Here is a 20,712-nt window from a genome sequence, read left to right as displayed (position 1 = left end):
TCCCTTATGGCCAGAAAAAGGGGGGACCAGCCGTAATATCAGGTGTTGTTACACAGCAAACGGGCTTATAAATAAATGATTCTCTGGTTTGGAATTTGATTTTTTTCAGTAAAGTTCACTGTGTTAAAATTTTTCATACTGCAAGTTTTTGGCCAAGGAAAGGAAATGAAAACTGATGTTGGAAGATTAGAAATCTACTGAGGGCAGGAATTCCCGGATACAGCTCTGCCTCAGCTCTCTGCTGCTCTCCATGTTGCTCCTGCCCGCAATCTCGTCATCTACACGCTTGCACACATCAAAATGAAACTGAGAGATAGCTGGCTCAGGGAGTTTGTCGGAGTATTTGTCTTGCATAAAAATAAAATGTAACTTTCAAAGGTGCTTCCTTGCGATTTTCTGTGTGTGCCTTTTTTTGTTCTACTGCAGTCGTCGTTGCATTTCATTTTTTTCTGGGTGTTTTCCTGTATTTTTAATTACCCTGTGTACCTTTACCTAACCACCACTCATGCATTTCCTATCTAAATTAAACATTCCCATGCTTTTCAGCCCCTTTCCAGTGGAGGCTGGCAGGACTGAGAGCATACCAGCAATTTTTCTGCCCTCCTAAGAACAATGAAGTATTTACAAGAGTTTAATTGCTACCTTGAAAGTCAGGCAGATGCTGGCCTGGCCAAAGTGGCCTCAAACCCCAAAAGACCCACGCGCTTGCTGAACTGTACTCCTCAGCAAGCCCAGGGTCCCAGCAAGGACCTCTGATTTCATTGCATCAGCGAGTTGGGGGTCCCCTGATGCTTATTCATCCGATTTTCCTATATTTTGTCTCAGCATATAACTCACTATATCTTATAAAGGAAAAAAAAAAGAGCCTCATCTTTTATTTTTTCCCTCAACCACACATACTTGTCCATACTGCTCCCAAGAAGCTGTAGAACCCGAAGCTGGGGTGAGTTTAGCTGTTCGTTTGATAGCTGCTGTTCGTGACAAGGAGAGAACAAGTGAAAACAGTGATTTTTATCTTAAAAGACTTTTTCTTTTATAATATTCAAGTAAAAAAAATAACCAACAAAATGAACAAACAAAAAAATAAAACCAGCATGCAAAAAAGAGGCAGAAAAGCTAAGTCTATACTGAGAGAGGGGGAAAAATCCATTGTAAAGAATACCAATATTTTAAAAATAGGACAGGATTTACCTCTGCAAAACTGAGTTGTTCTCATTTAAAAACAGATCCTTAAAACAAGTCCTTCGCTAGTACAAAAGGGAGAGTCAGCACTGACATCCAGCAGACGTAGTGATTTACCCCAGGTGGCAGCAGGGGCCAACGTCCAGCCTGAGATGGGACCAAGAACTTCTGTTGGATGGAAGCTCTTGCCACCTCTCTGCACGGTGGTCATCTCCTCCAACCACCAGCCCCTGGCGCCGCACCCTGCCAGGCGTTCCCTCCTCCTCTCATTGACCTACCCAAGGTGCAACCTTTCCCCAACTCCTGGACCTGTGCTGGAGAGGTGCCTCCATGTGGGGGTGGAGAGCTGGTGGGTACGGTTTGTGCTCACTGAGAGCACTGATGGTGCTCAGAAAAGTGAGACAGTCTGCTCCCACTATTCGTACAAGCCACCGGAGGTGCCAGCTAGACTGGTAGCGTGACCTACCAAAGGTCCAACTCTGGAGAAATGTTCAGCTCTACCTCTGATCCCTCCAGAACATGAAACCACTCAAGGGAATATCAGCATTTCTCCTGCAGAGAACTTACAATCATTACAAGTGGGGCTAAAACCTATTGCAGATACCTATAAAAATGGCTACTTTGGAGGTTTCAGACCCCTTTTCTCTCTCTTTATCTTATCCCTCAGTACCCTTCGCTCTGCTCATAGGCACTTTCCAGAGCTTCGCTAGGACGTGCTCTGGAGCCAGGTGGGAGGACCTGCTAACGGCACGCAGCTTTCCCCTCCCACGTAAGCTCTTGTGGCTCTTCCTTTGATCCCTTTGAATAAACTTCCTCCCTGGTGGATTGGCTAGAAGAGTCAATGTCCCACTAAGGAGTTAATCTTCACATCATTGGGGGAAGAATTAACACAAGAAAGTCCTGATGTCAGTATGGAGTTACACATCTAATGCTCCCTGGGATTTCTGCTCCAAATGTAACTCTAATTAATTCTAAATGAGAAATTCATCTGCCTTCATTAAAGATGACATCTGCAGGAACACCGGTCGCACACAGAGGTTTTCAGCTATTACAGCAAATACCTAGCATAAGAATGACAATGGATTATACGTATTCCCTGGAGAGATCAGAAGAAATAAATACACTTTCGTATCATGGGTTATAGCAAATGTCTAAGTAACATAAATCTGATTAAATATCGCAGCAGATCAGCATCGTAGTACAACCAGCAAAGCAAAGGTGTGTCTGAGTAGAAACGGTCACCAGGGAGGAAAATGCCATGACTATGGGATTTGTATGCATTGGCCACAGCCAAAGGGGCACAACTGAATTTACTTAAAATACACAGCAAAATAATATAGGAGACTACTAGATCATAATTTTTGCTTTTCAACCTGCTCCAAAAAAAAATCAGGTGGCAAAACCAGACCAAAGATACGCTACCATTTCAGCAAAACACTGTTTTTTCTGATGAACAGAGGACACCAAGGTCACGGCATACTGTTCAGCTCTCCAAACTCCGAGAAAGTAGGGGATGACATTGCCTAATTGCATGAAAGCCTGCTCAAAGAGAAGAAGGCGGTGGGGTAACATTGCTTTTACATCTGGGCTATTATTAAATGGGAATTTTAACCTATTAGAAGAATTAGAAAAGTGCACAAGGCGCAATCCTGGTCCTGGATATCAGAGTTTATACGTAAAATATGAGCAAACTGTTCTACTCTGAGAGCATAAAAAGGCATTACTTTTGTTATAGACCTCCTACGGTAGGCATACTAACAGGCAGTCAAATAAAACCAATGTTCATAACAAGGTAGGATACAACCTCAGAGTAGGGGAAACATGATAGAAAACACAATCCTATTTACAGACTGCTTTGTTTGCGTGTACTTTTTGCTTCTGAAGTGAAAAATATTTTATAAAAGATAGAGCATCTCGAGCCCAGAAAGTCTACTAGACATAGTCGTATTTTGAAGGGTACGAGCGTCTTCCATCCTCGCTTCGAGCAGCTTCTTCGTACCCTGCACCCTTCCTAGTCTTCGTTTCAGGTTCGTACCCCGAACCAGCCTTAATCGGCCCTGTTCTGTAGGAGATATTCCGCCCCGATGCATTGTAGGACACTGCTTTGTAGCTGAAAGAGACACAAAAGATGGCATCAGCCTCTGGAGGGTCTGTGACACCACGGCGTTGCGCCCGGTGCTCCTGTTTGCTGTTGGATTTTAGGCAAGTTTGTACCGTGTCATCACTTGAGGCCACTCAATGAGCTCAGAGCCAACCCTCCGTGGACAGGCTGCAAGTCTTTTTCATGTTTTTTCATAAACTTATACTTTCTTTCCCATGAGTAAATCCTTGATTGAGTGAAGGACCCACCTGCAATAACCAGCCACGTAGGCGTACAAAGCCCTACCTGATGTAAATCATAGCTCAGCTGATGCAACCTACACCTGCTGATGATCTGCTGTGCAATTTGCAATCAAAGCTGCAATTAATGGGCCTGACTTAGCCAGCACGTTGCAAATTTTAGATTTTAATGTTGATGTCTCCTGCCCGCTCTATTTGTTTGCAAGTCATGTAGTCAGGGAAGGGAAATGGTCACTTCTGACCCATGATGCCAGGCAAACAGAGGTATCATCATGATAACTCTTGCAACAGGGGTATTATGCATAGACATGTCGTGTGGTGAGCCAGCTGTATGCTATCCCGACACCCAAGGCTTCATGCAATACCTTCCCATGTCTACCACAGATAGGCTTACCGGGATTCTTCTGGAACCAGCCCTCTGCAAGCAAGGCACATCATGATGCCTCCTACGAGGGCCAGGCCACCTGCCACCCAGCCAACGAAGAGGGCTGAGCCGAAGGTGTACCTACAAAACACAGAGACATGGCTGGTCAGTGCTGTGCCAGTGGTCCAGCCTGCTGCTTCTGAAATGCACTGAATATCGTCATCCTCTTGCTGGCCCTGCAGAAGTTCCCATGAGCACCATCCCACCTGCAGGCTCATCCTCAACAGGTTCTCCACCTCCTCCTTGAGTTGCGTGAACAGAGACATCCCAGCCAATTTGCTTGGACAAATTATCTCCAGTGCAGATAAGAAACACTCAATAAATCTTCCAAGTCCTGGGACTAGACTAATATGCACCCAGAGTTTACCTTTCCTTCAGCTGCAGCACACCCTGGCCCTGACGGAGATCTGCACTGCAGAGCACCCCGAGCCAGATGGTCACCTACCTGTTCTGGATGTTCTGCATTCCCTGGTACATGTTGGCCGTGGACATCCAGAAGTTTGTGACCAGCATGTTGGCAAACACGGACACTCCAGTGATGGCACACAGACCTGAGATCAGACAGAAGGGCGGACTGAGACACACAGAGTAATTATGGACTCCAGCTTTTCTGGGCACCCCAAGTCTTATTTATCCTCAGTACACCCACCAAGATCTCTGAGTCTTTCCTGAAACCCAATTACTCACAGCACTGGGGAGGGACTGAGCAATCAGTGGTGCTTCTGCCTCAGGTCCCCATATAGCCGTCACTATCATGGTACTTCAGTGTCACAGCCTTTAACACTTCTGTCCTGAAAGCAGCCCTTATTTTAGGAAGAAACATAACCCCCAGTTCACCCCCAGAGGTGTGACCAAGGGCCAGGTCTACCACGGCTCGTGGGTACCCGACTCCTCGGCTAGCTGAGACTAAGGACCTTGTTTTGAAATGGGTGAACTCAACCAAGGGATGTGCCATCCCAAGAGTCAGCCACATCATCGTTTTAGACACCCTCTCTTTGGGAATGCATGGTGGGCTTTTCTAATATCCTCATTGGCCAAATTATCAACCCACTGACTCAGATAGATAAATTGATAGATTTTAAGTGCAAAATTAAAGCTGTGTGCAGAAGGTGGTTTCCTCTGTCCAGCTTGTACTTATTGTACGTCTTTAAGTTGCGTTGTATGTCTCATATCCCAGCAAAAGTAAGTGCTGTTCAACTCTAAGGATTTTAAATAGGGACATTCTCCTTCCCTTCATTAGGATACGGATTTGATTTGATTACTCATCTGCAATAAAGTGTGGGAAAACCCATAAGTGGTGTTCTTAAGCATTTGCAATTTTGAGGTAGCTGGGCAACACTAGGCATTCCTGCAACCTCCCTGATAAACCAAGGTATTAAAAAATTACAAGCTAGGCTGCCACAGCCCTGAGAGTCTTCATAAAACTATTATGTATAAATAAAGGATATAATAGTACATAACAACAATATACACATAACAAATTAAGAGATTCCATTTCTTTTTTATCTGTGGGCTGTTTTTTCAGCCGTCCATGTTCTGTCCCACACAAACTTCCAGTTTTCTTTTACTAAGCAGAGGCAGAAACCACTTGTCCCCAGAAGTACAGGCTAGAAGACAAATGCCAATAACTTCACGCAAGCAGCAATGCTTTGGGTTGCACCAGAACATCTGCTACCTATGACCAGAATTGCATGAAGACTTGCCCAGTCCTCAATTCTAGGCAACCGCGATGCCTTACACATGAAAGACATGACACCACCCACTTACCAGCAACAATAAACATAATGCCAGAGGTCAGAGTCATGTTGGCTTTTGCAGAATCCTCCATGTTGCCGATACGGATGCATTTCAGAGCAAAAATGCACACAAGGAGGCCAAGGATGCCCAGGACAATACCCACGATCATGAGGGCCCTCACAGCCTGGAACATTGCTGCAAAACAAATTGACAAGAGCCATGCTGAGAGACTGAAATGAGATTCGTCAGAGCCTGGGAGGTTTTTAAAGATTGTTTCTGTCTAAAAATAAAAATATTAAAGAAGAAAACACTGAACATGTTTTGTAATTCATTTGCTGAAAGCAAAGACTATGCCTTGGAAAATGGGTACCGGATCTACTCTCAGGATTTTTTTATAGGGCACCTCTGGAAATGTGGCTGTTCTGAAAGAGTTTGACGGTTTCGACATAATTTTTGTATATGTTCATTGGCACCAGTAATGATTTATTCAGCTGAAATTGAGCTGGTGAATAGCCGGGATAAGCATGAGTTGTTTCGTAACTGAAATGATTGAGAAAGGCTTTTTTTCTCCCCAAGCAGCAATGAAAAGAGACAGCTCCACCCAGCTATCCATTCTATTTCCAACTACGGTGTGACTCAAAGTGAAGTTCTGTATGTTCCTGCTTTACAGTAAAACGCGTGGCACAGGGGAAGAGGAAAATCACCTGGACAAGCATTACACATACACCAAGGGAGAGCAACAACGCTTCGGCAATGACCTCCCCCAGCATATCCTTTCCACGGTTATTTTTAGTATCAGTCCTGTATACATCTGTCCACGTACATTAATACAACATGCAAATACCCTAGCCCTGAATCTGTTTAGCAGCCTGCTGCCGAGGTGGGAATGCTTGGTTGGAGGCGGGTTGTCATGCTGGTGGGTCATGCCTGTGGGAGCTGAGCGCTGCTGTCAATCAGACGAAGGTAGCAAAAACCCTCCAGACTCTTCTTGGCCGGAGTAGAAAAGTAGGGGAAAAAGCAAAGGGAAACTTGCACCTTTTAAAATGGAAAAGTGAAGGGAAAAGGCCATGCATTTGAATACCAAGATGATTTTCTGATAAGGTGGCACATATCCCATCTCACCTGCAATTCAGTGCTGGCCCCAGACACGTCTCCTCCCCGCCTGTGCACGCGTCCCTGGCAGAGACAAGAAGGCGGCAGGGCTGGCAGAGCACTGGGAGGGGGTGGTCGAAAGTATTTCAAGGGCTGTTGTGATTTGGCTGGGATGAATTGCAGCCTCTTCTTGCCCTCCCATAAGTTCTTGCAGCCCTGGGTTTGGCTTTGATGCTCCCCGCACATGACTGACTGTCTTCAGGGAAGATGACATGGGCTTCTGACCGACTGAGAGGGACAGGCAACATATCCTGCAGCCCCAGGGACTTCACTGAGCCTGCCTGTCACCACTTTTGCTGGGCTGGCCCGGATGGCCATGGTGCCCAAGTGTCCCATATGGCCCAACTGGTGCAGGAGAGCAGGGAGTAGACCCTGCTGGTCTTGCACAGGGAGGGAGAAGGGAAATATTTATAAACCTTCCCCAGGAGGGCAAGGGTGGGTGCTGGGGTACCCATGTGGGTCTCCTTGCTTGTGGGGTACCACGAACCCGAGCAGAACCGCACTGGCACCGTGACGCTCAAGGAAGCCAGCGGTCTGCCATCCCACAGGCTGGGAATACACCACCATCTCCCATCTGGCAGTCCCACCGGGGCTGCTGCTCTTATGACTCAATTTGCCCTTATCAGCTGATAACAAGTGCTAACGAGCCTGGGATTTTCAATCTCCCATTCATCAGCCCCCAGGTGTGAGCTCATTAGTTATTATTCATCAGAGAACAAGAAGCTGGCGGATATGCCTTATCAGCCCTCAAAGGTTGTTCACGCAGCACCTGATGCAAAACAGAAAGCTGCAAAGAGAAGAAAATCACAATACTCATTTGTCTTTACAGGCACTTAAATTTTTTTGCAACTGCTTTTGTTTCAGGGCAAGCAGGAGAGGCTGATACTCCAGGGCAGCATAAGAGACTACGGATCGTGATGGAAGGTCCTTGTGCCCAAGACAGTCCTTCATTCCTGGGATGCTTCCTACAGACCTTATGGTTCCTAGGTGCCATCACTGTGGTGGTCTCAACCCTTCAAGAAGTGACCCTGAGCTAAGACCTCATAGGGATATTGTGGATTCCCAGGAGAGATGTTCCCAGTGCCTTGGGGGCCCGCGGAAGGACACAACAGGCAGGCCAAGCCAAGCAGCTCCTGGGACGTTGCACTTCTGCTGGAGCACTGAAGTCCAAGTGTGGTGAATCTCCATTGAAAAGGAGCAATCTGCAGCTGTTGGAAAGGGGAGAGAGAGGAACACAGCAGGGCACACCAGAAAAAATGCGAAACAGCCATCAGCAGCGATTCCTCTCTCCATGAGGCTGACTTATGCACCATCTCCACAAAGGGACAGAAAGGAGAAGAAAATGCTCCCAGGTCTGCTGTGGCATGAAGGCCTCTTCACTTGGCTCATGGGACTGAAAGTGAGAGCTGTTTGGCAAGAGAGCACTGCAGTTTCAAGTGAATTTTGGCATCCATCAGAAGTCCTCTGAATAGATCTGTTTTCCAAAGGTGAATGACCTCCCCTAGGAGGAAGGAGTGGAAGGGCTTAGACAAACAAAATAGGAGACTAAGGAAAAGAAATTGTATCAGGAGCGCTAGGTAGCAAACAGCCCTATAGTTAAAGTCAAGCACAGAAACTACCAGCCGTTTTGCATACACATTTTGCATGAGGTAGGATGACTTTGCTTCACACCTGCATACATATAGTTGCTCATTTTGCACACCTGGTTTCCATACGAAGGGATGGTGTGCACAGAAAATAGTAAAAATGTAAGCTTATTCACCAAAATAAATGTCAGTGATCTGAAACCACAGTTTGCATCACTGTGTTTTTCAGACGTCAGTGAAACTGGAGAGTTGTCTTTTTCCCCAGTGCTGCTGTGAGTAGCGAGAGGTGAGTGAAGTAAAACAACTTAAAGTCATCTAAACTAACATCACCTGCATTTCTGTTACTAATACAAAATGCAAAGGTGGAAAACTAACTTTATGACTCATTATGATTAATGGAATATAGAAAGTTTAGGAGAAAAATGAGGTTTTTATGTTAACCAAATTCAAGCAGGGACATTCCTTCTTTATGTTTTAAGGTACTCATCAACTAAACGGACACATAAAGAGAACAAAACCGACAGAATATCTCTAAGACACAACAGAAAGTGCCTGTGACTGCTTTGCACGTTTCCTTATTGTTATGTTACCTAAAAATAACATAAAAAGTAAAATCTTGATTATGATAAATTGAATTCAAAATGATGGTTACCATTGCCTCATTGCTCTTTTAAAACACAATCACCTACACACAGCATTATAAGGATATGTATACATATTAATTAACATTTGTATATATAGTTTAATAAATATATTTTTTATTCTTTAAAACAAATGGTCCCATAGGAGAAGTGCCTCCAAACATCAGTTTTGCTCTTCCAAATGAAAAAGAAGTCACCTAGCAATCCTGAAGCTGGGTATACAGAAACACATTTATTCCATCGCACCCCTCGGGACGGTCACGGGCTTTTCTCGAAAAGCAAACACCGCAGCCAACACACTGGTCTTCAGCAAAGCACTCCCTCCTGCCTCACAGCAGGGAAGCAAGGTCGGCATCCCTGAGGATACAGGATACATGCTGCATCATGCTTTCTTCTACACCGATCAATAAATGTAAAAGGCATCTATTGATGCCTAGTACAGTACTGCTTGCTTGTACCTATTTGCAATTGTGCACCAAGAGTGAAAAACACTCTCGGGGCCGAATTTCTTGCTAGCTGGTAGGGCACAGGCAGGACAGGTCACAGGGAGGCATGGCGAGCTCCCCTCCCACGGGTCCAGCTAGCTCAGGAGCACTGGAATACCCTGGCATGCAGTGGCGTGGGAAAAACAGCTCTTTTTGTAAAGTAATCAAGCAAACGAGACAGTAATACCCCTCTGCAATCTACTTCTGTAACCACTAAAGCTCCCCAGATAACGTGAAGTTTTCTGTAGAAACCATTATTCTGATAACAATGCAAAATTGCATGCAGCTGTTTTCCTTCTGTTTCGATTCAAAGGGACAGAATATCTGTGGGTTTAAACATACTCACTCTCCTCACATCAGTGGAGCTGTGCTGATTTATGCCAGCAACGGAGCTGAACCCGAGAGCTCATCCAGAGATCACCTACACATGCTCCAGTTTGTAACTTCCACTGAGTAAAGGTATTATTTTGGTAACAAATATGCACATATTTTTATGCTCTTACACTGAGTAGCCTGGAAATTTTATTCCACGCAAAGTGCTTTAAAATATCTGCTCCTGCTTCAGATGAAAACTGTGCAGAGCTACAGGAGAGCTCCTGGGTTAAACCTGATGCATCTTTTGCCCCTACCTGGCAGCCCAAGAATGGTGAAATACGGCCGGCACTCTGTAAAGCCAGAGCTCTGCTGCACGCAGCTCCTCCACAGTCCCTGATATTGGAAGACAGCCGTGACTGGGTTGTCATACAAGTCCTGCGTGCTCCACATATCCATGGCAGTGGACACGATGCACCCCGCAACACCCAGCGACGAAACAACGAACCCCATCACCTGGCAGATGGTTGTGGACATGGTGTCTCCCCCGGAGAGAGGAGGTGAGACAGCCCTGATGAAGCCGCAGACCTAATGGGAGCACCGAAGTCCTCTTGACTGAGCCACCAGAAATGCAGCAGCTCTTATCAGACGCTTTCCATTGAGCGGTGTGTTTGCTCAAAGTGTTTTTGCAAGATAGTCCGGTTTCACTCTCGCTGGGTAGGTTTGTGCTGGCAGGGCCAGAGATACGAGCTTTTGTCCTTTAGAAGTGCTTGTCCTTCCCCAGCTAAGCAGCCACGCTCTGTTGAGTGTTGGGCAACCCACTTGGAACATGCGCCGTCCTCCCATCGAAACCCTTTGCTGTCCATCGGACTTCTCCGGCGTGCTTGGCACGGTGCAAACGTGTTGAGAGGGGCAGAGGGAAGGGCCATGTTCCCAGGTGAACTCAGCGCCTAGCCCAGGTCACCACCTCCCTGTCCCTCTGCTTATGCAAAGGGAGAGAAGATCTGCCATCAGGCCAAGTTAGGGACATCTCTACCCCCAGCCACCCATGCAGGAGTCCGCACAAGAGGCACGGTGATAGATAGGGATGCCAGCGGTGAGCTCTGCGGGAGGATGCAGGGCCACCGGCTCAACAAACAGGGACACGGCCGCTCCTTGCAGCCACTTTGAGCATCACCAAGGTTGCCTCAGATGCTGGCCATGGTACAACCCAGGACACCGAGCCAAGAGCCCCAAACCGATCGAGCAAAGCTCCTGCAACCCTGTTCTCCTCCTGCTCCTCCAGCCCTATCACCTGTCACGTGGCCCCACAGAAACCTGTGTGGGGACAAGGAGAGGGAGGGCACGGGGACCATTTGGAAAGTGCCTTTCTACAGGTGATTGTCTATACTGGCTGGGGGGATGGTCCTGGAAAAAGGGGCGGGGGATATAAAAATTAGGAAAGTAATTATCTCTTTGCATGGTGGAGAAGTGCTGGGCTCAGGGGAGCGATATAAATTCACTGTGCCACTCTGCCGATGGAGCACAGTGAGTTACAAGGACCTTCCAGACTTCATGCTCATCCATTCTCATCTAACACCCTGCTCTGACTGATTTACTTCAGCCCTGACCTAGAAATAAATTCCCGCTTTAACCAGTCCTGATACCGCTCTGTGCCACAGGCACCATCAACACCATCGCCTGGTTGTGACGCCGTGTGAAAGCCACCAGGAAGAGAGGAGGGGTTGATTTCCGTGGATGGATGAGTTACAATGGGGTTATTACATGTTGGCTATTGCTTCTGCCTTCTGGAGAATGACCACCCAGGACACCCCTTTTGCTTTTGTGGCTGTGCAGCGAGCTGGTGAGCAGCAGAGAGAAATCCTTCTGCACTGGACTCTGCTGTAGCAGCCAGAGCACGATTCACATGTCTAGTGGCCACAAATCACAGCCACCAAAGCCCTCCTGGGTCAGGCACAAGACGTCTTTGCTTCCAGCAATTTTATGCAAATTTAGTCATTTCCACTGACTTTGGCAAGTTTATATCAGAGGAAGGGCTAGCTCCAACATATCTAAGGGTCAGAAGTTGCCAGCAAAAATAATAGCGTGAACAAAAAACATAGAAGCAAGCCCTCAAGAACCAGAGGTGGTAAGAGCTGCTCATCCTCAGTGAGGGAAAGGGCATGCTGACTAACATTCTTCCTCTTGGATAACGCTTTGTGATAAATCAGGGCTGGAGAGGATCTAGAAGCTGGGAGGACAGCAAGGGCAGGGGAGGACCTAGAAGCTGGGAGGACAGCAAGGGCAGGGGAGGACCTAGAAGCCGGGAGAAAATAAGGTGCTAAAACAAGTAATGTGGCCAGCTCTCCATCCCATCCTTCACTGCCCCACAGACAGAATTGTGTCCCAATTGAGAAAAGCTGGTTGCACCCAAGCCCTGATGCTCCTCAGCAGCTCACCAGGACTCCTCTCCTTCTTCGTGCCCCAGGACTTGCCGCCTTCTTGCCATCTAGTTGTAAGAGACCACATCACTTTTTCCAGACTAGACCACTTCAAACCATGTCCCAGGGACAGATATTCCTCCGGGACATAATCCCTATTCCCAAGGGTGGTGCCATCCTGCATCATTAGTGTGCCACAGCTTGCAGGGCTGCACAGAAAAATGGACCCATGGACTGGTCATAGCTAAAAATAAACCCTAGGGAGGAAAAAGAAAAAGGCGGGGGTGGAGAATACACAGGGCAAACATTTTTTTTTCCAGATTTTTCTTTTCCAAAGCCCTCTACCACTTTTTAAATTACTGTTTTTTCTGCTAAATTGGACATCTGGGTGGTTGCATGAATACCAGTGGAGGTGGCCCTCCTGTGCACCATGCCCACGTGTTTGCTTTGCCAGGAGGGGAGCCACCACTCCTTCCTCAAACCCTTTCTGCTGGTTTTGGCTGCATGCAGCTGGAGCAGCTCTTCAAGCCAATAGGGACCTTCTCTTCTCTTCCTCTTCCCCTCCACCATTTCACACCCCCAAACCCCATTGCTCCCCCCAACACACCTATGGGAAAGAGGGCCATCCCCTGGAGTGCCCCTAATTGTGCCCTGAGCCGGAGTCTGCCACCCAGGCAGTGCTGCCTCACGGAAAGAGGGCCATCCCCTGGAGTGCCCCGAGTTGTGCCCTAAGCCAGAGTCTGCCACCCAGGCAGTGCTGCCTCGTTAACCTTTCCTTGGGGATATAGTTTTCTCGTGCTGATGGGGCATGCTGCTTCTCATCATCCCTCTTACTTAGGGGCATCGAAATCCCGGAGCGATGGTGGAGCAATCAAAAAATATCATCAACAGTCTCCAGGCATGCAAGAAAGCCCAGGTGAATGGGCTTTGATTTTCAGAGCCAGGTTGAATCATGTCTCTGAAAAGGATAAACCAGCACAGTGTTGCATATTCCTCCCTGAAACCTCATGCATGCTTTCCCCAAAAATGGAGCTGAGAAAGCAACTTCACTAACGAGGGTCATGCTGCAGTCCTTAGCTAAGAGGCAAACAAACACCCAACCATGCTCAGTACTCCAGATGTTGTCGCCTTTGAAGGATTGTTGTGTTTTGGGGGGGGTTCTATTTGCTCATCCCTAAGAATATTGCCTAAGGTGCTATCCAGCCATCCCAGCATTAGCTGCTTGCCATTTCTCATGCTCTGATTAGCATCACACTTGTAAACACTGGGAACCCAAAGCTCCCACAAATACCTTCCTTGAAGCAAAGTTCTGTAGAAAAGACACAAACTTGTTTCCATCCCAACCCTTCCCCTAGCTCATTTTCTCTACCTTTCTGAAATGTTCTTATTTTAAGCTTATTTTTAATGGTTGTTTCTGAGCCACTCACGATAAGGAAAAATATGTTTCCCTTCGCAAAAAACTCATCACCCCATTTTCCCAGCACCCAGCCCAATAACAAAAGACCACCTGGGAGTTTTATCTGAACTGTTGGCTCAGAGCACAACCTGAAAAGTGGTTGGGTGGTAGGATAGCTGTAGAGCATGTCTAAGCATTTTTGCCACAACCTGATGCTCATCTCCAGCCACCCCTGGGAGATGTCTACAGCCAGGAGTGGTTGAAGGATGGGGATCTCTCTCCAAGCATGTGCCTGTTGCTCAGTCTCCAGCAAGGTGGTTGAACGCTTGGGCCAGAGGGCTTGCCACGCCATGTGGTAATGTCGAGCAGTATCTAAGGAAGGGACATGGTGGGGAGACAGCTCTTGCAAAGGCCAAGCTTCCTCAGCAAGGAGCAGAGAACATGGCTCCCACTCTGAGTATGGGACATCTCCAGCGGTTTACCCAAACTAGGAGAAGGAAGGGTACTTTGTGACCGCTCCCCTCTGCAACCTTTATTTCAGCTCATACTTGCTTTATCTACCCAGGTGTTGACTCTATATTATCTCAAAACTGTTCACTGGGTCATTGCAACTCCTGAATGTTATCACCACCTCTCCCATAAAAATCACCGACAGCTCATGTTTACTTTAAAATTTGCAAATATTGCCCACACCCTGTCAGTCAGTTCCAGCTTGTTCAGACCGAAACAAAGCAAATCCACCCTTCTCTTTCTGTCCTTCCATTGCTGTGATGACCACAGCCTCCAGGAGTGTGTGGTCCACCAGTCCATAGCATGAGAAGGGCTGACTGGCCTTTCTGAAATTCAACAGGGAAAGGGGGTCATGGAAGGCCCCCGTCCCAACACAGACCCCATTGATCTTCAGGTGGTCCAGAAGGGCCCTCGAGGTCCCTCAGCAGAGCTGGGGTGCATGAAGCTGCATCCTCCCCTACATGCCTATGAGCTGTAGCCCAGCCCCACATCTCCACAGCCTCTTGCCATTTCCCTTGCCTTGCTCCTCTTCTGGCCCTCAGCCCAGATCCTTTAGGATTATTTTTCATGTCTCTCATCCTTTCATGGTGTAAAGGCACGAGACAGTAGCAAGGATGTGATGCATGCATCTAGCTTCCTGACATCCCCCACTGGGCTCTCTGCCACCTCTCCCCACCCTGAATGTCATTGGGGATTGGGGTGCCCGAGACCTCTCTAAGGGTCTCACATTAGCTCTTTCCCCATCCCCACACCTCCTTCAGCTCCTGCTGTGAGTGCAAACCCACCACAGCCTCATGTGCGTCCTTGGTAGGTTATATCAAGCCTCCAGCCCACCTGGGCCATCTAAAACCTTCTGTGCACGAAACTTGGTCTCAAAAGACTGTAAGCAGGTTACAGCAGTTGCCTGCAGACATTTCAAAATTTGGAGCTGAACTGATTGGGTTAAAGGATTTTAAGTAGCAAGCAGAGCTTGGAAGACACTTTCCTGTGGCCATCACCAGTGGAGGATCATGACACAGCAATTAGCAGTCCCCATCCTTACAAACTTCGGCTATGAAACAGTTCCAGGGAGCAGAGATGCTGTTTCCTTGGCCAGTGGGCTGCCCTGTCTCCAAAATCCCCAGAGCAAGGGTTTTACTAGGGTTATGCCACAACATGTGTGTTGGTTGTATGAAATAAAAGAAAACCTTCTCAGAACATCGATATAGAAGAAAAAAAATCCAGAGATGCCAACATTAAGACTTCCCAGACATGAATTGTCCTCAGGGAACATCTAAGCATCTCTGATACCCTGCACCAGCAAAACTGAAAGCAGTTGTTTTATGCAAAAGTCTGGACAGTCATGATTAGATTCCCATGGGCTATTTTTACTCTGACCCCTCTAGCAACATGTACCCTTTTACTAGTTGGAGAAGTTTAACCAGGTGCTCTCAGACTTTCAAAGTTTGCTGCTGGAAAAGCAAAAATATTCTTATTTTTCAAGTCACCAGCCTTTTGTTCCACAGCAGGGAGATGTTTCAGCCTTTCTGAAAGGGTCAAAAGGGGTTTTGACTTGGGAACAAAATGTCCTTTCAAAAATGGCTGAACCAGTCTAGCTGAAGAGGTCTGGAAAAAAGAGACCAATACAGACAACAGGAAAATTACTGCCCATGTTATTGTAGCAATTAGCAAACTTGTAAGCAACTGAAGAATGCTCCTTTTAGCAGAAAGTGCTTTGTTACTTCCGCACTAGGTGAAACTACCAGCCTTGCCAGAGCTCAGCTATTGCTATTTGTCTATTATTTGTGTGTTCAAATTCTGATTGCATCCTCCATACAATCACAGTAAGGTTTGCCGACATGGCAAAGCAAGCAGCTAAAAATAATAAGAGAAAGCAAAATCAGAACAAACAGGTTTAGTTCTCAAGTGACATATTTCACCAGAGACTGACTGTTTATAACCGAGCAGCAAGGGTGAGAGCCATAAACTACCTGTGTTATTTCTCATTTTCATCTATTAACTTGATTTTTCCTCAATCTATTTGAAATTAAAATTCCCAACTAAATTGAAGATAGATGATGGGCAAGACAAGTTTAATCTTTGCTAAGGGAGCAAGGGATTGAGGAAAAAAAATCCTCAGAACCCAAAACTTCATTGATGTACTCAGGTCACCTCGCTGCTTTGCTAGAGTCCTATTATTTTTATTCGCTACGGCACTATTGTTCCCAATATAAATTGCCATTGTCAGAATAATAAATAGGGGTTTATAATGGAAATGCTGACAAACCATTAACTATGGTGTGGTTAGCAAGGGGGGTTTAATGGAGATCAAGGTGCAGCACTGTTAAAATAAACACTGGGATGACCCGCTTAAATAATATCTTAGCAAATTAATAATCTGATTTTTAACATTGTTTTTCTCCCCCTCTGGTTGGGGTACAGCTGCCCTTTGCTGGCAGCGGGTGGGAAGAAATGCCTGTAGGAGCAGATGAATTCAGGAGACGGAGCCAATCTATAAAGCACAGCAGTGGGGCGCTTGGTTTTGCACCGGCTTCTCCAGAGACTGGAAGTGTCAGACAATATATAACAGGAGGGAAAAGAGGGGGGAGAGCAAGGGAGTGACTTCAGAAGAGCAAGCCCTGTTCATTAAAAAGAAAGGAAAAAAAAAAAAAAAAATCCACCTCACTTTGTAGGGCAGTGCTGATAGCACCGGTCACAGAAATCATCTTGTTGGGACAAAAGCACATAAATATTCATACACCTACATACCGGCGGGGAAGGCACCGACTCTCCAAACACCACTGAGGACGAGGACAGCAACTTCAGGGGGTTCAGGGTGCCACCCCTCTTTATTTTTAAAGGTTGTGCTTTATTCTTTGGGCTTTTTTTTTAATCCCGTTTTATAGGTGACTGCAATAAGCCCAGCAAACACACATGGGAATTCCACTCTAAGACGACTGGTTCGTTAGAACCCCTGACATTTAGGATAGGATACCCGTTTCTGCCCACGGTTGGAAGGGAGCCGCAGAGCTTTGCTGGATGCGGCTGAGGAGGGACAGACCCATCTCCCGCCGCCCGTCTGCTAAATGAAAGAAATCCATTCCCCCAATACTGCTGTGTATTCCCATTTTAGTGAATTAACACCCACCCTACAGACACCATCTGGACGCTTGGGAATTGCAAAAACACTCTAGCTTTTCACTGTAACGCTGAGGTTAGCCATGGAGGTATTTTGAAAGAACAAAAAAAAAAATCCCAAATCTCAAGTATTCTGGTTTCTTCAAATATTAAAATAGTTCCCAGAGCTGAACACTTGAAAAGTTTAATTGCTTCCTCTGTAGAGTTACATTTTCTGTAATTTTAAGCTTTCAGAGCTGAAGAACTGCGGAAGTTCTGCAGTGTGTGATGGGTGTATGTGTGCGTGGGGAGGATTTGCTTTTTTACCTCTATTTGTTCCTCGTATGACAACTTTAATCTCTTTACCTATAAGCAATTAGCCTGCTGGATTCAAGTTTTGCCAACCAGTCCTGCCCCTTGCTGCACGCATTTTCCCTTGGTGAAACTGTTCGGCTTTGCTGACTGTGATAGCAGCGTGCGAATACAAGCCCTGCACAGACATCCCTCTTTGGATGTCATCCTACGTTCACTTGTACCTGCTACAACACACAGCTTTTGCTAGGGGCTCCACAACTGGATGCCCAGGCAGGATCAGGCCCTTGTACTTCTAGGAAAACACGTATCTGCACCCCAGACTCTGTGTGAACAAACAAGGGCATTCAAAGCCACGGCTCCAGCAAGAGGAAAATGCTCAGGGGCATCCCTGGCACCTGCATGGGGATGCTGCAGCACAGCTAATGCCAGCTGGGAACGAGGATCCAGAGATGAGTGGCATGGAATACAGCTGAGGGGATGAAACACCCCTCCTACTGGTGTCTGAAGCCACAGCTGCATTGGGTTATACTGGTTTGGTTTGCACAGAGATAGACTACTTCGGAAAGAAGCAATTTTTGTGCACAATGCTTATTTCTGTGTGTTTTGGAAATGCCATTTTGCAGAAGTTCTACAATGATTTGCTGATATAACTGGCTTCTTCCCTCCATTCTTGCTGTGCCAAAGCACAGAGGCTAGATGGATATAATAGTCTAAGTGCCTTTTTTCTCACTGTATTAAGGCAAGAAGGAAATCCAGATAATCCTGTTGTAACCTAATTGTTTGCACCCCAAATACTCTAGGCACAACCAGGACAGGAATGATACCCGTGGAAGAAAAAACTGGAACCAAAGGAGAATCAGGGAGAAATCCAGCCTGGTGTTGTTAGCCCATACAGAAATACAGTGAGCTGAACTGTGACATATCCTCTTAGAAAAGGATCTTCTCTGATGCCAAAAATATTAGTGGTTTCTGGTGGGAAGCCATGCACAGCCATGCGGCTGGAGCAGGATTACATAACGGCACGGGGGACGAACCCCCCCACAAGCAGCCACTGCCCTGGGTGTATTGCCTGGACAACACCTCAGGCACCTGATGCGTAATCAGCTGTAATGAGTTTTGCTGAACCTCAGCTTGGCCATGGGAGGGGGTTTGGGTTGAGGTGCCTCCGAGGGACCTGTCCTCCAAACGGGGTGAGCTCCTGAGGTCCTTTTTGGCTAAAACTTGGGTTCCCCACTCTGCACCAAAAATCACCCATCACCACCGCTCACGCCCAGCTTCTGGCAACATAGGTGGGAGGCTACGTGCCCATGGCTCTGCCCTCCCACCTCTCTGCCCTCACCGCCAGCAAACCCTACCTGGCAGCCCCAGGATGGTGAAGTAGCCGCGGCATTCGGTGAAGCCGGAGGACTCCCGGACGCACGTGCGCCAGAGACCCTGGTAGTTGAACACCGCCGTCACGGGGTTATTGTACAGGTCTTGGGTGCTCCACTGGTCCATGCACGTTGATGCAATGATGCCTCCTATTCCTAAAGTGGACACCACGAAGCCCATGGACTGGCAAATTGTCACAGACATGGCACCGAGCGCTCGCTAGGCAGGTCCCCGACGTGCACAAGCCTCCACAAGCCAGCTCTGGGGCAGGCAGCCAGGGCAGAAGGAACTTTTAGCTGGAGGCATAGCCTACGTCACAGACGGGAGTCAGGAGAGGTCTGGTCTGCGCCGTACAAACCTACCCTTTCCCTTTATCTGTTTCGGTGAGATAATTTTCCTCGCTCGGTACCAAGAGCCATTTGTTACGCATGGCGTGAACGCCTCACTCTCTGTTTACCTTCTCCCTCCAGGCAGAGGTGCAGCCGGCACGGGCAGATGGGGACCAGCAGGTGCCTCTGAAACAGCTGGGGGAGAGCTTCTGCGGAAGCGACTGCGTGCTCCAGGAGGCCAATCACAGAGATGCTTAAATCAGATGAAACAGGTAAAAAATTATGGAGACCCTAATCCTTTCCTGGCAGGGATGATGCTTTTGAGCCAAGTGGAGAAGCCTCTATCTGGGGACGTTTGCTCAACCAAAACATTTAAGCAAAGGATAGTGTATAACAAAGGATGGTGCACGGCTGCAGCAGATGCTCAAATGGACCTTGCTGCTTGGTGAGGTCAGGCCAGGAGCCCACGGGAAAGGCGGCAATTGCTGAAGATTGAATGATGTGAACCTGCAGTTTGCTGTGGGAGGACCACGTCTGGCAGGCAGACCAAGGGAAAAAATAAACAGAAGCAAAGGTATATCCTCATGCGCTATTGCTTTATCTCCCTCATCCAAATATGAATTTGGACTTGTTTAGATGGACAAAGATTGAGGGCAAGGCAGACGTTGCTGTGTATTACTGTAAGACAAGCGCACCTAAGAGACCTCGTCCTATCGCAGAAAATCGCTTCATTGGGTAATGTCTTTTTTTGCCCGTTCTGCTACATCCCTCACCACTTCCTTCCTAGACCAGTTTTCCACTGGTGCCAACCTGTTTGCAGTTGGAGAGTAAAGGGGGATGTTGCTGGAAAGCTGCTCTCCGTGGGAGAGAGGAGATGATGAGACCTGTTTCAGCGGTGGCAGACTGACACACAGCATGTGAAGGGTCCAGGAAGGGACCTGCAGAAGAAGTGGAGCCCGGTGGGGTGACATTTAGGTGGTGGAAGTGGAGAGTCATCAGGGACCATGAAAGAGTGGACCGCTATCATCTGGCTACATTCACCCATGCTTAAGGACTGTTGGGTCTCTCCCATGCTTGGTCTCGTGTGTAGACAGACTTCCCTGTGAAGCTGCTTCTGAAGAAGATCCAACCTGTTGCGTGAAAGCAGTGGTTGGTTGCTAGAGATTATTTCATTTCTGCATCTTTTTGAGAGCACCAAGCAAGCTAGGAGGGACCTTGGAAAGTCATCCAGTCCATTCCCACACCCAAAGCAGAGCAACTCTACTTCTCGTAAAGCTCTGACCTGCCATCAAAGAGCGTCATCCACGAGGGAGATGTTGCTCTCACTCGGGATAATTTATCCTACGGTTTCAGAAACCAATGCTGACAATTTTATGCCAAATACTGAAGTTCCTTACACATCGTTCGTGAAAAATA

General features: G+C 47.2%; 1 protein-coding gene across 2 annotated transcripts; it reads right to left on the bottom strand.

The window, feature by feature from the left end:
- Positions 1-3,114: 3,114 nt before the first annotated feature.
- CLDN18 (claudin 18) lies at positions 3,115-19,171 on the bottom strand. 2 transcript variants are annotated; one of them, XM_009577409.1, is made up of 5 exons: positions 18,952-19,171; positions 5,714-5,878; positions 4,392-4,497; positions 3,917-4,027; positions 3,115-3,292 (listed from the first exon to the last, which is right to left on the bottom strand). In XM_009577409.1, exons 1-5 carry the CDS (start codon positions 19,169-19,171, stop codon positions 3,115-3,117), a joined length of 780 nt encoding a protein of 259 aa, XP_009575704.1. The 2 variants fall into 2 exon arrangements, with proteins under 2 accessions (XP_009575704.1, XP_009575703.1); XM_009577408.1 differs by lacking the exon at positions 18,952-19,171 and adding an exon at positions 10,177-10,396.
- Between the last annotated feature and the right edge of the window lie 1,541 nt (positions 19,172-20,712).

Source organism: Fulmarus glacialis, unplaced genomic scaffold, assembly GCF_000690835.1.
Source record: "Fulmarus glacialis isolate BGI_N327 unplaced genomic scaffold, ASM69083v1 scaffold8565, whole genome shotgun sequence".
Lineage (NCBI taxonomy): Eukaryota > Metazoa > Chordata > Aves > Procellariiformes > Procellariidae > Fulmarus > Fulmarus glacialis.
Note: the sequence above shows the minus strand (reverse complement) of the source record. Positions and strands in the feature narration are given on the sequence as shown.

Bases quoted from the DNA above. Each gene is read 5' to 3' on its own strand.
- CLDN18 (XM_009577409.1), bottom strand. From the start codon at position 19,171: ATGTCTGTGACAATTTGCCAGTCCATGGGCTTCGTGGTGTCCACTTTA. The intron at 4,028-4,391 runs GTAGGTGACCAT...TGTGTTTTGTAG, and splicing joins ATGCAGAACATCCAGAACAG to GTACACCTTCGGCTCAGCCC. The intron at 3,293-3,916 runs GTAAGCCTATCT...TGTCTCTTTCAG, and splicing joins CTGGTTCCAGAAGAATCCCG to CTACAAAGCAGTGTCCTACA.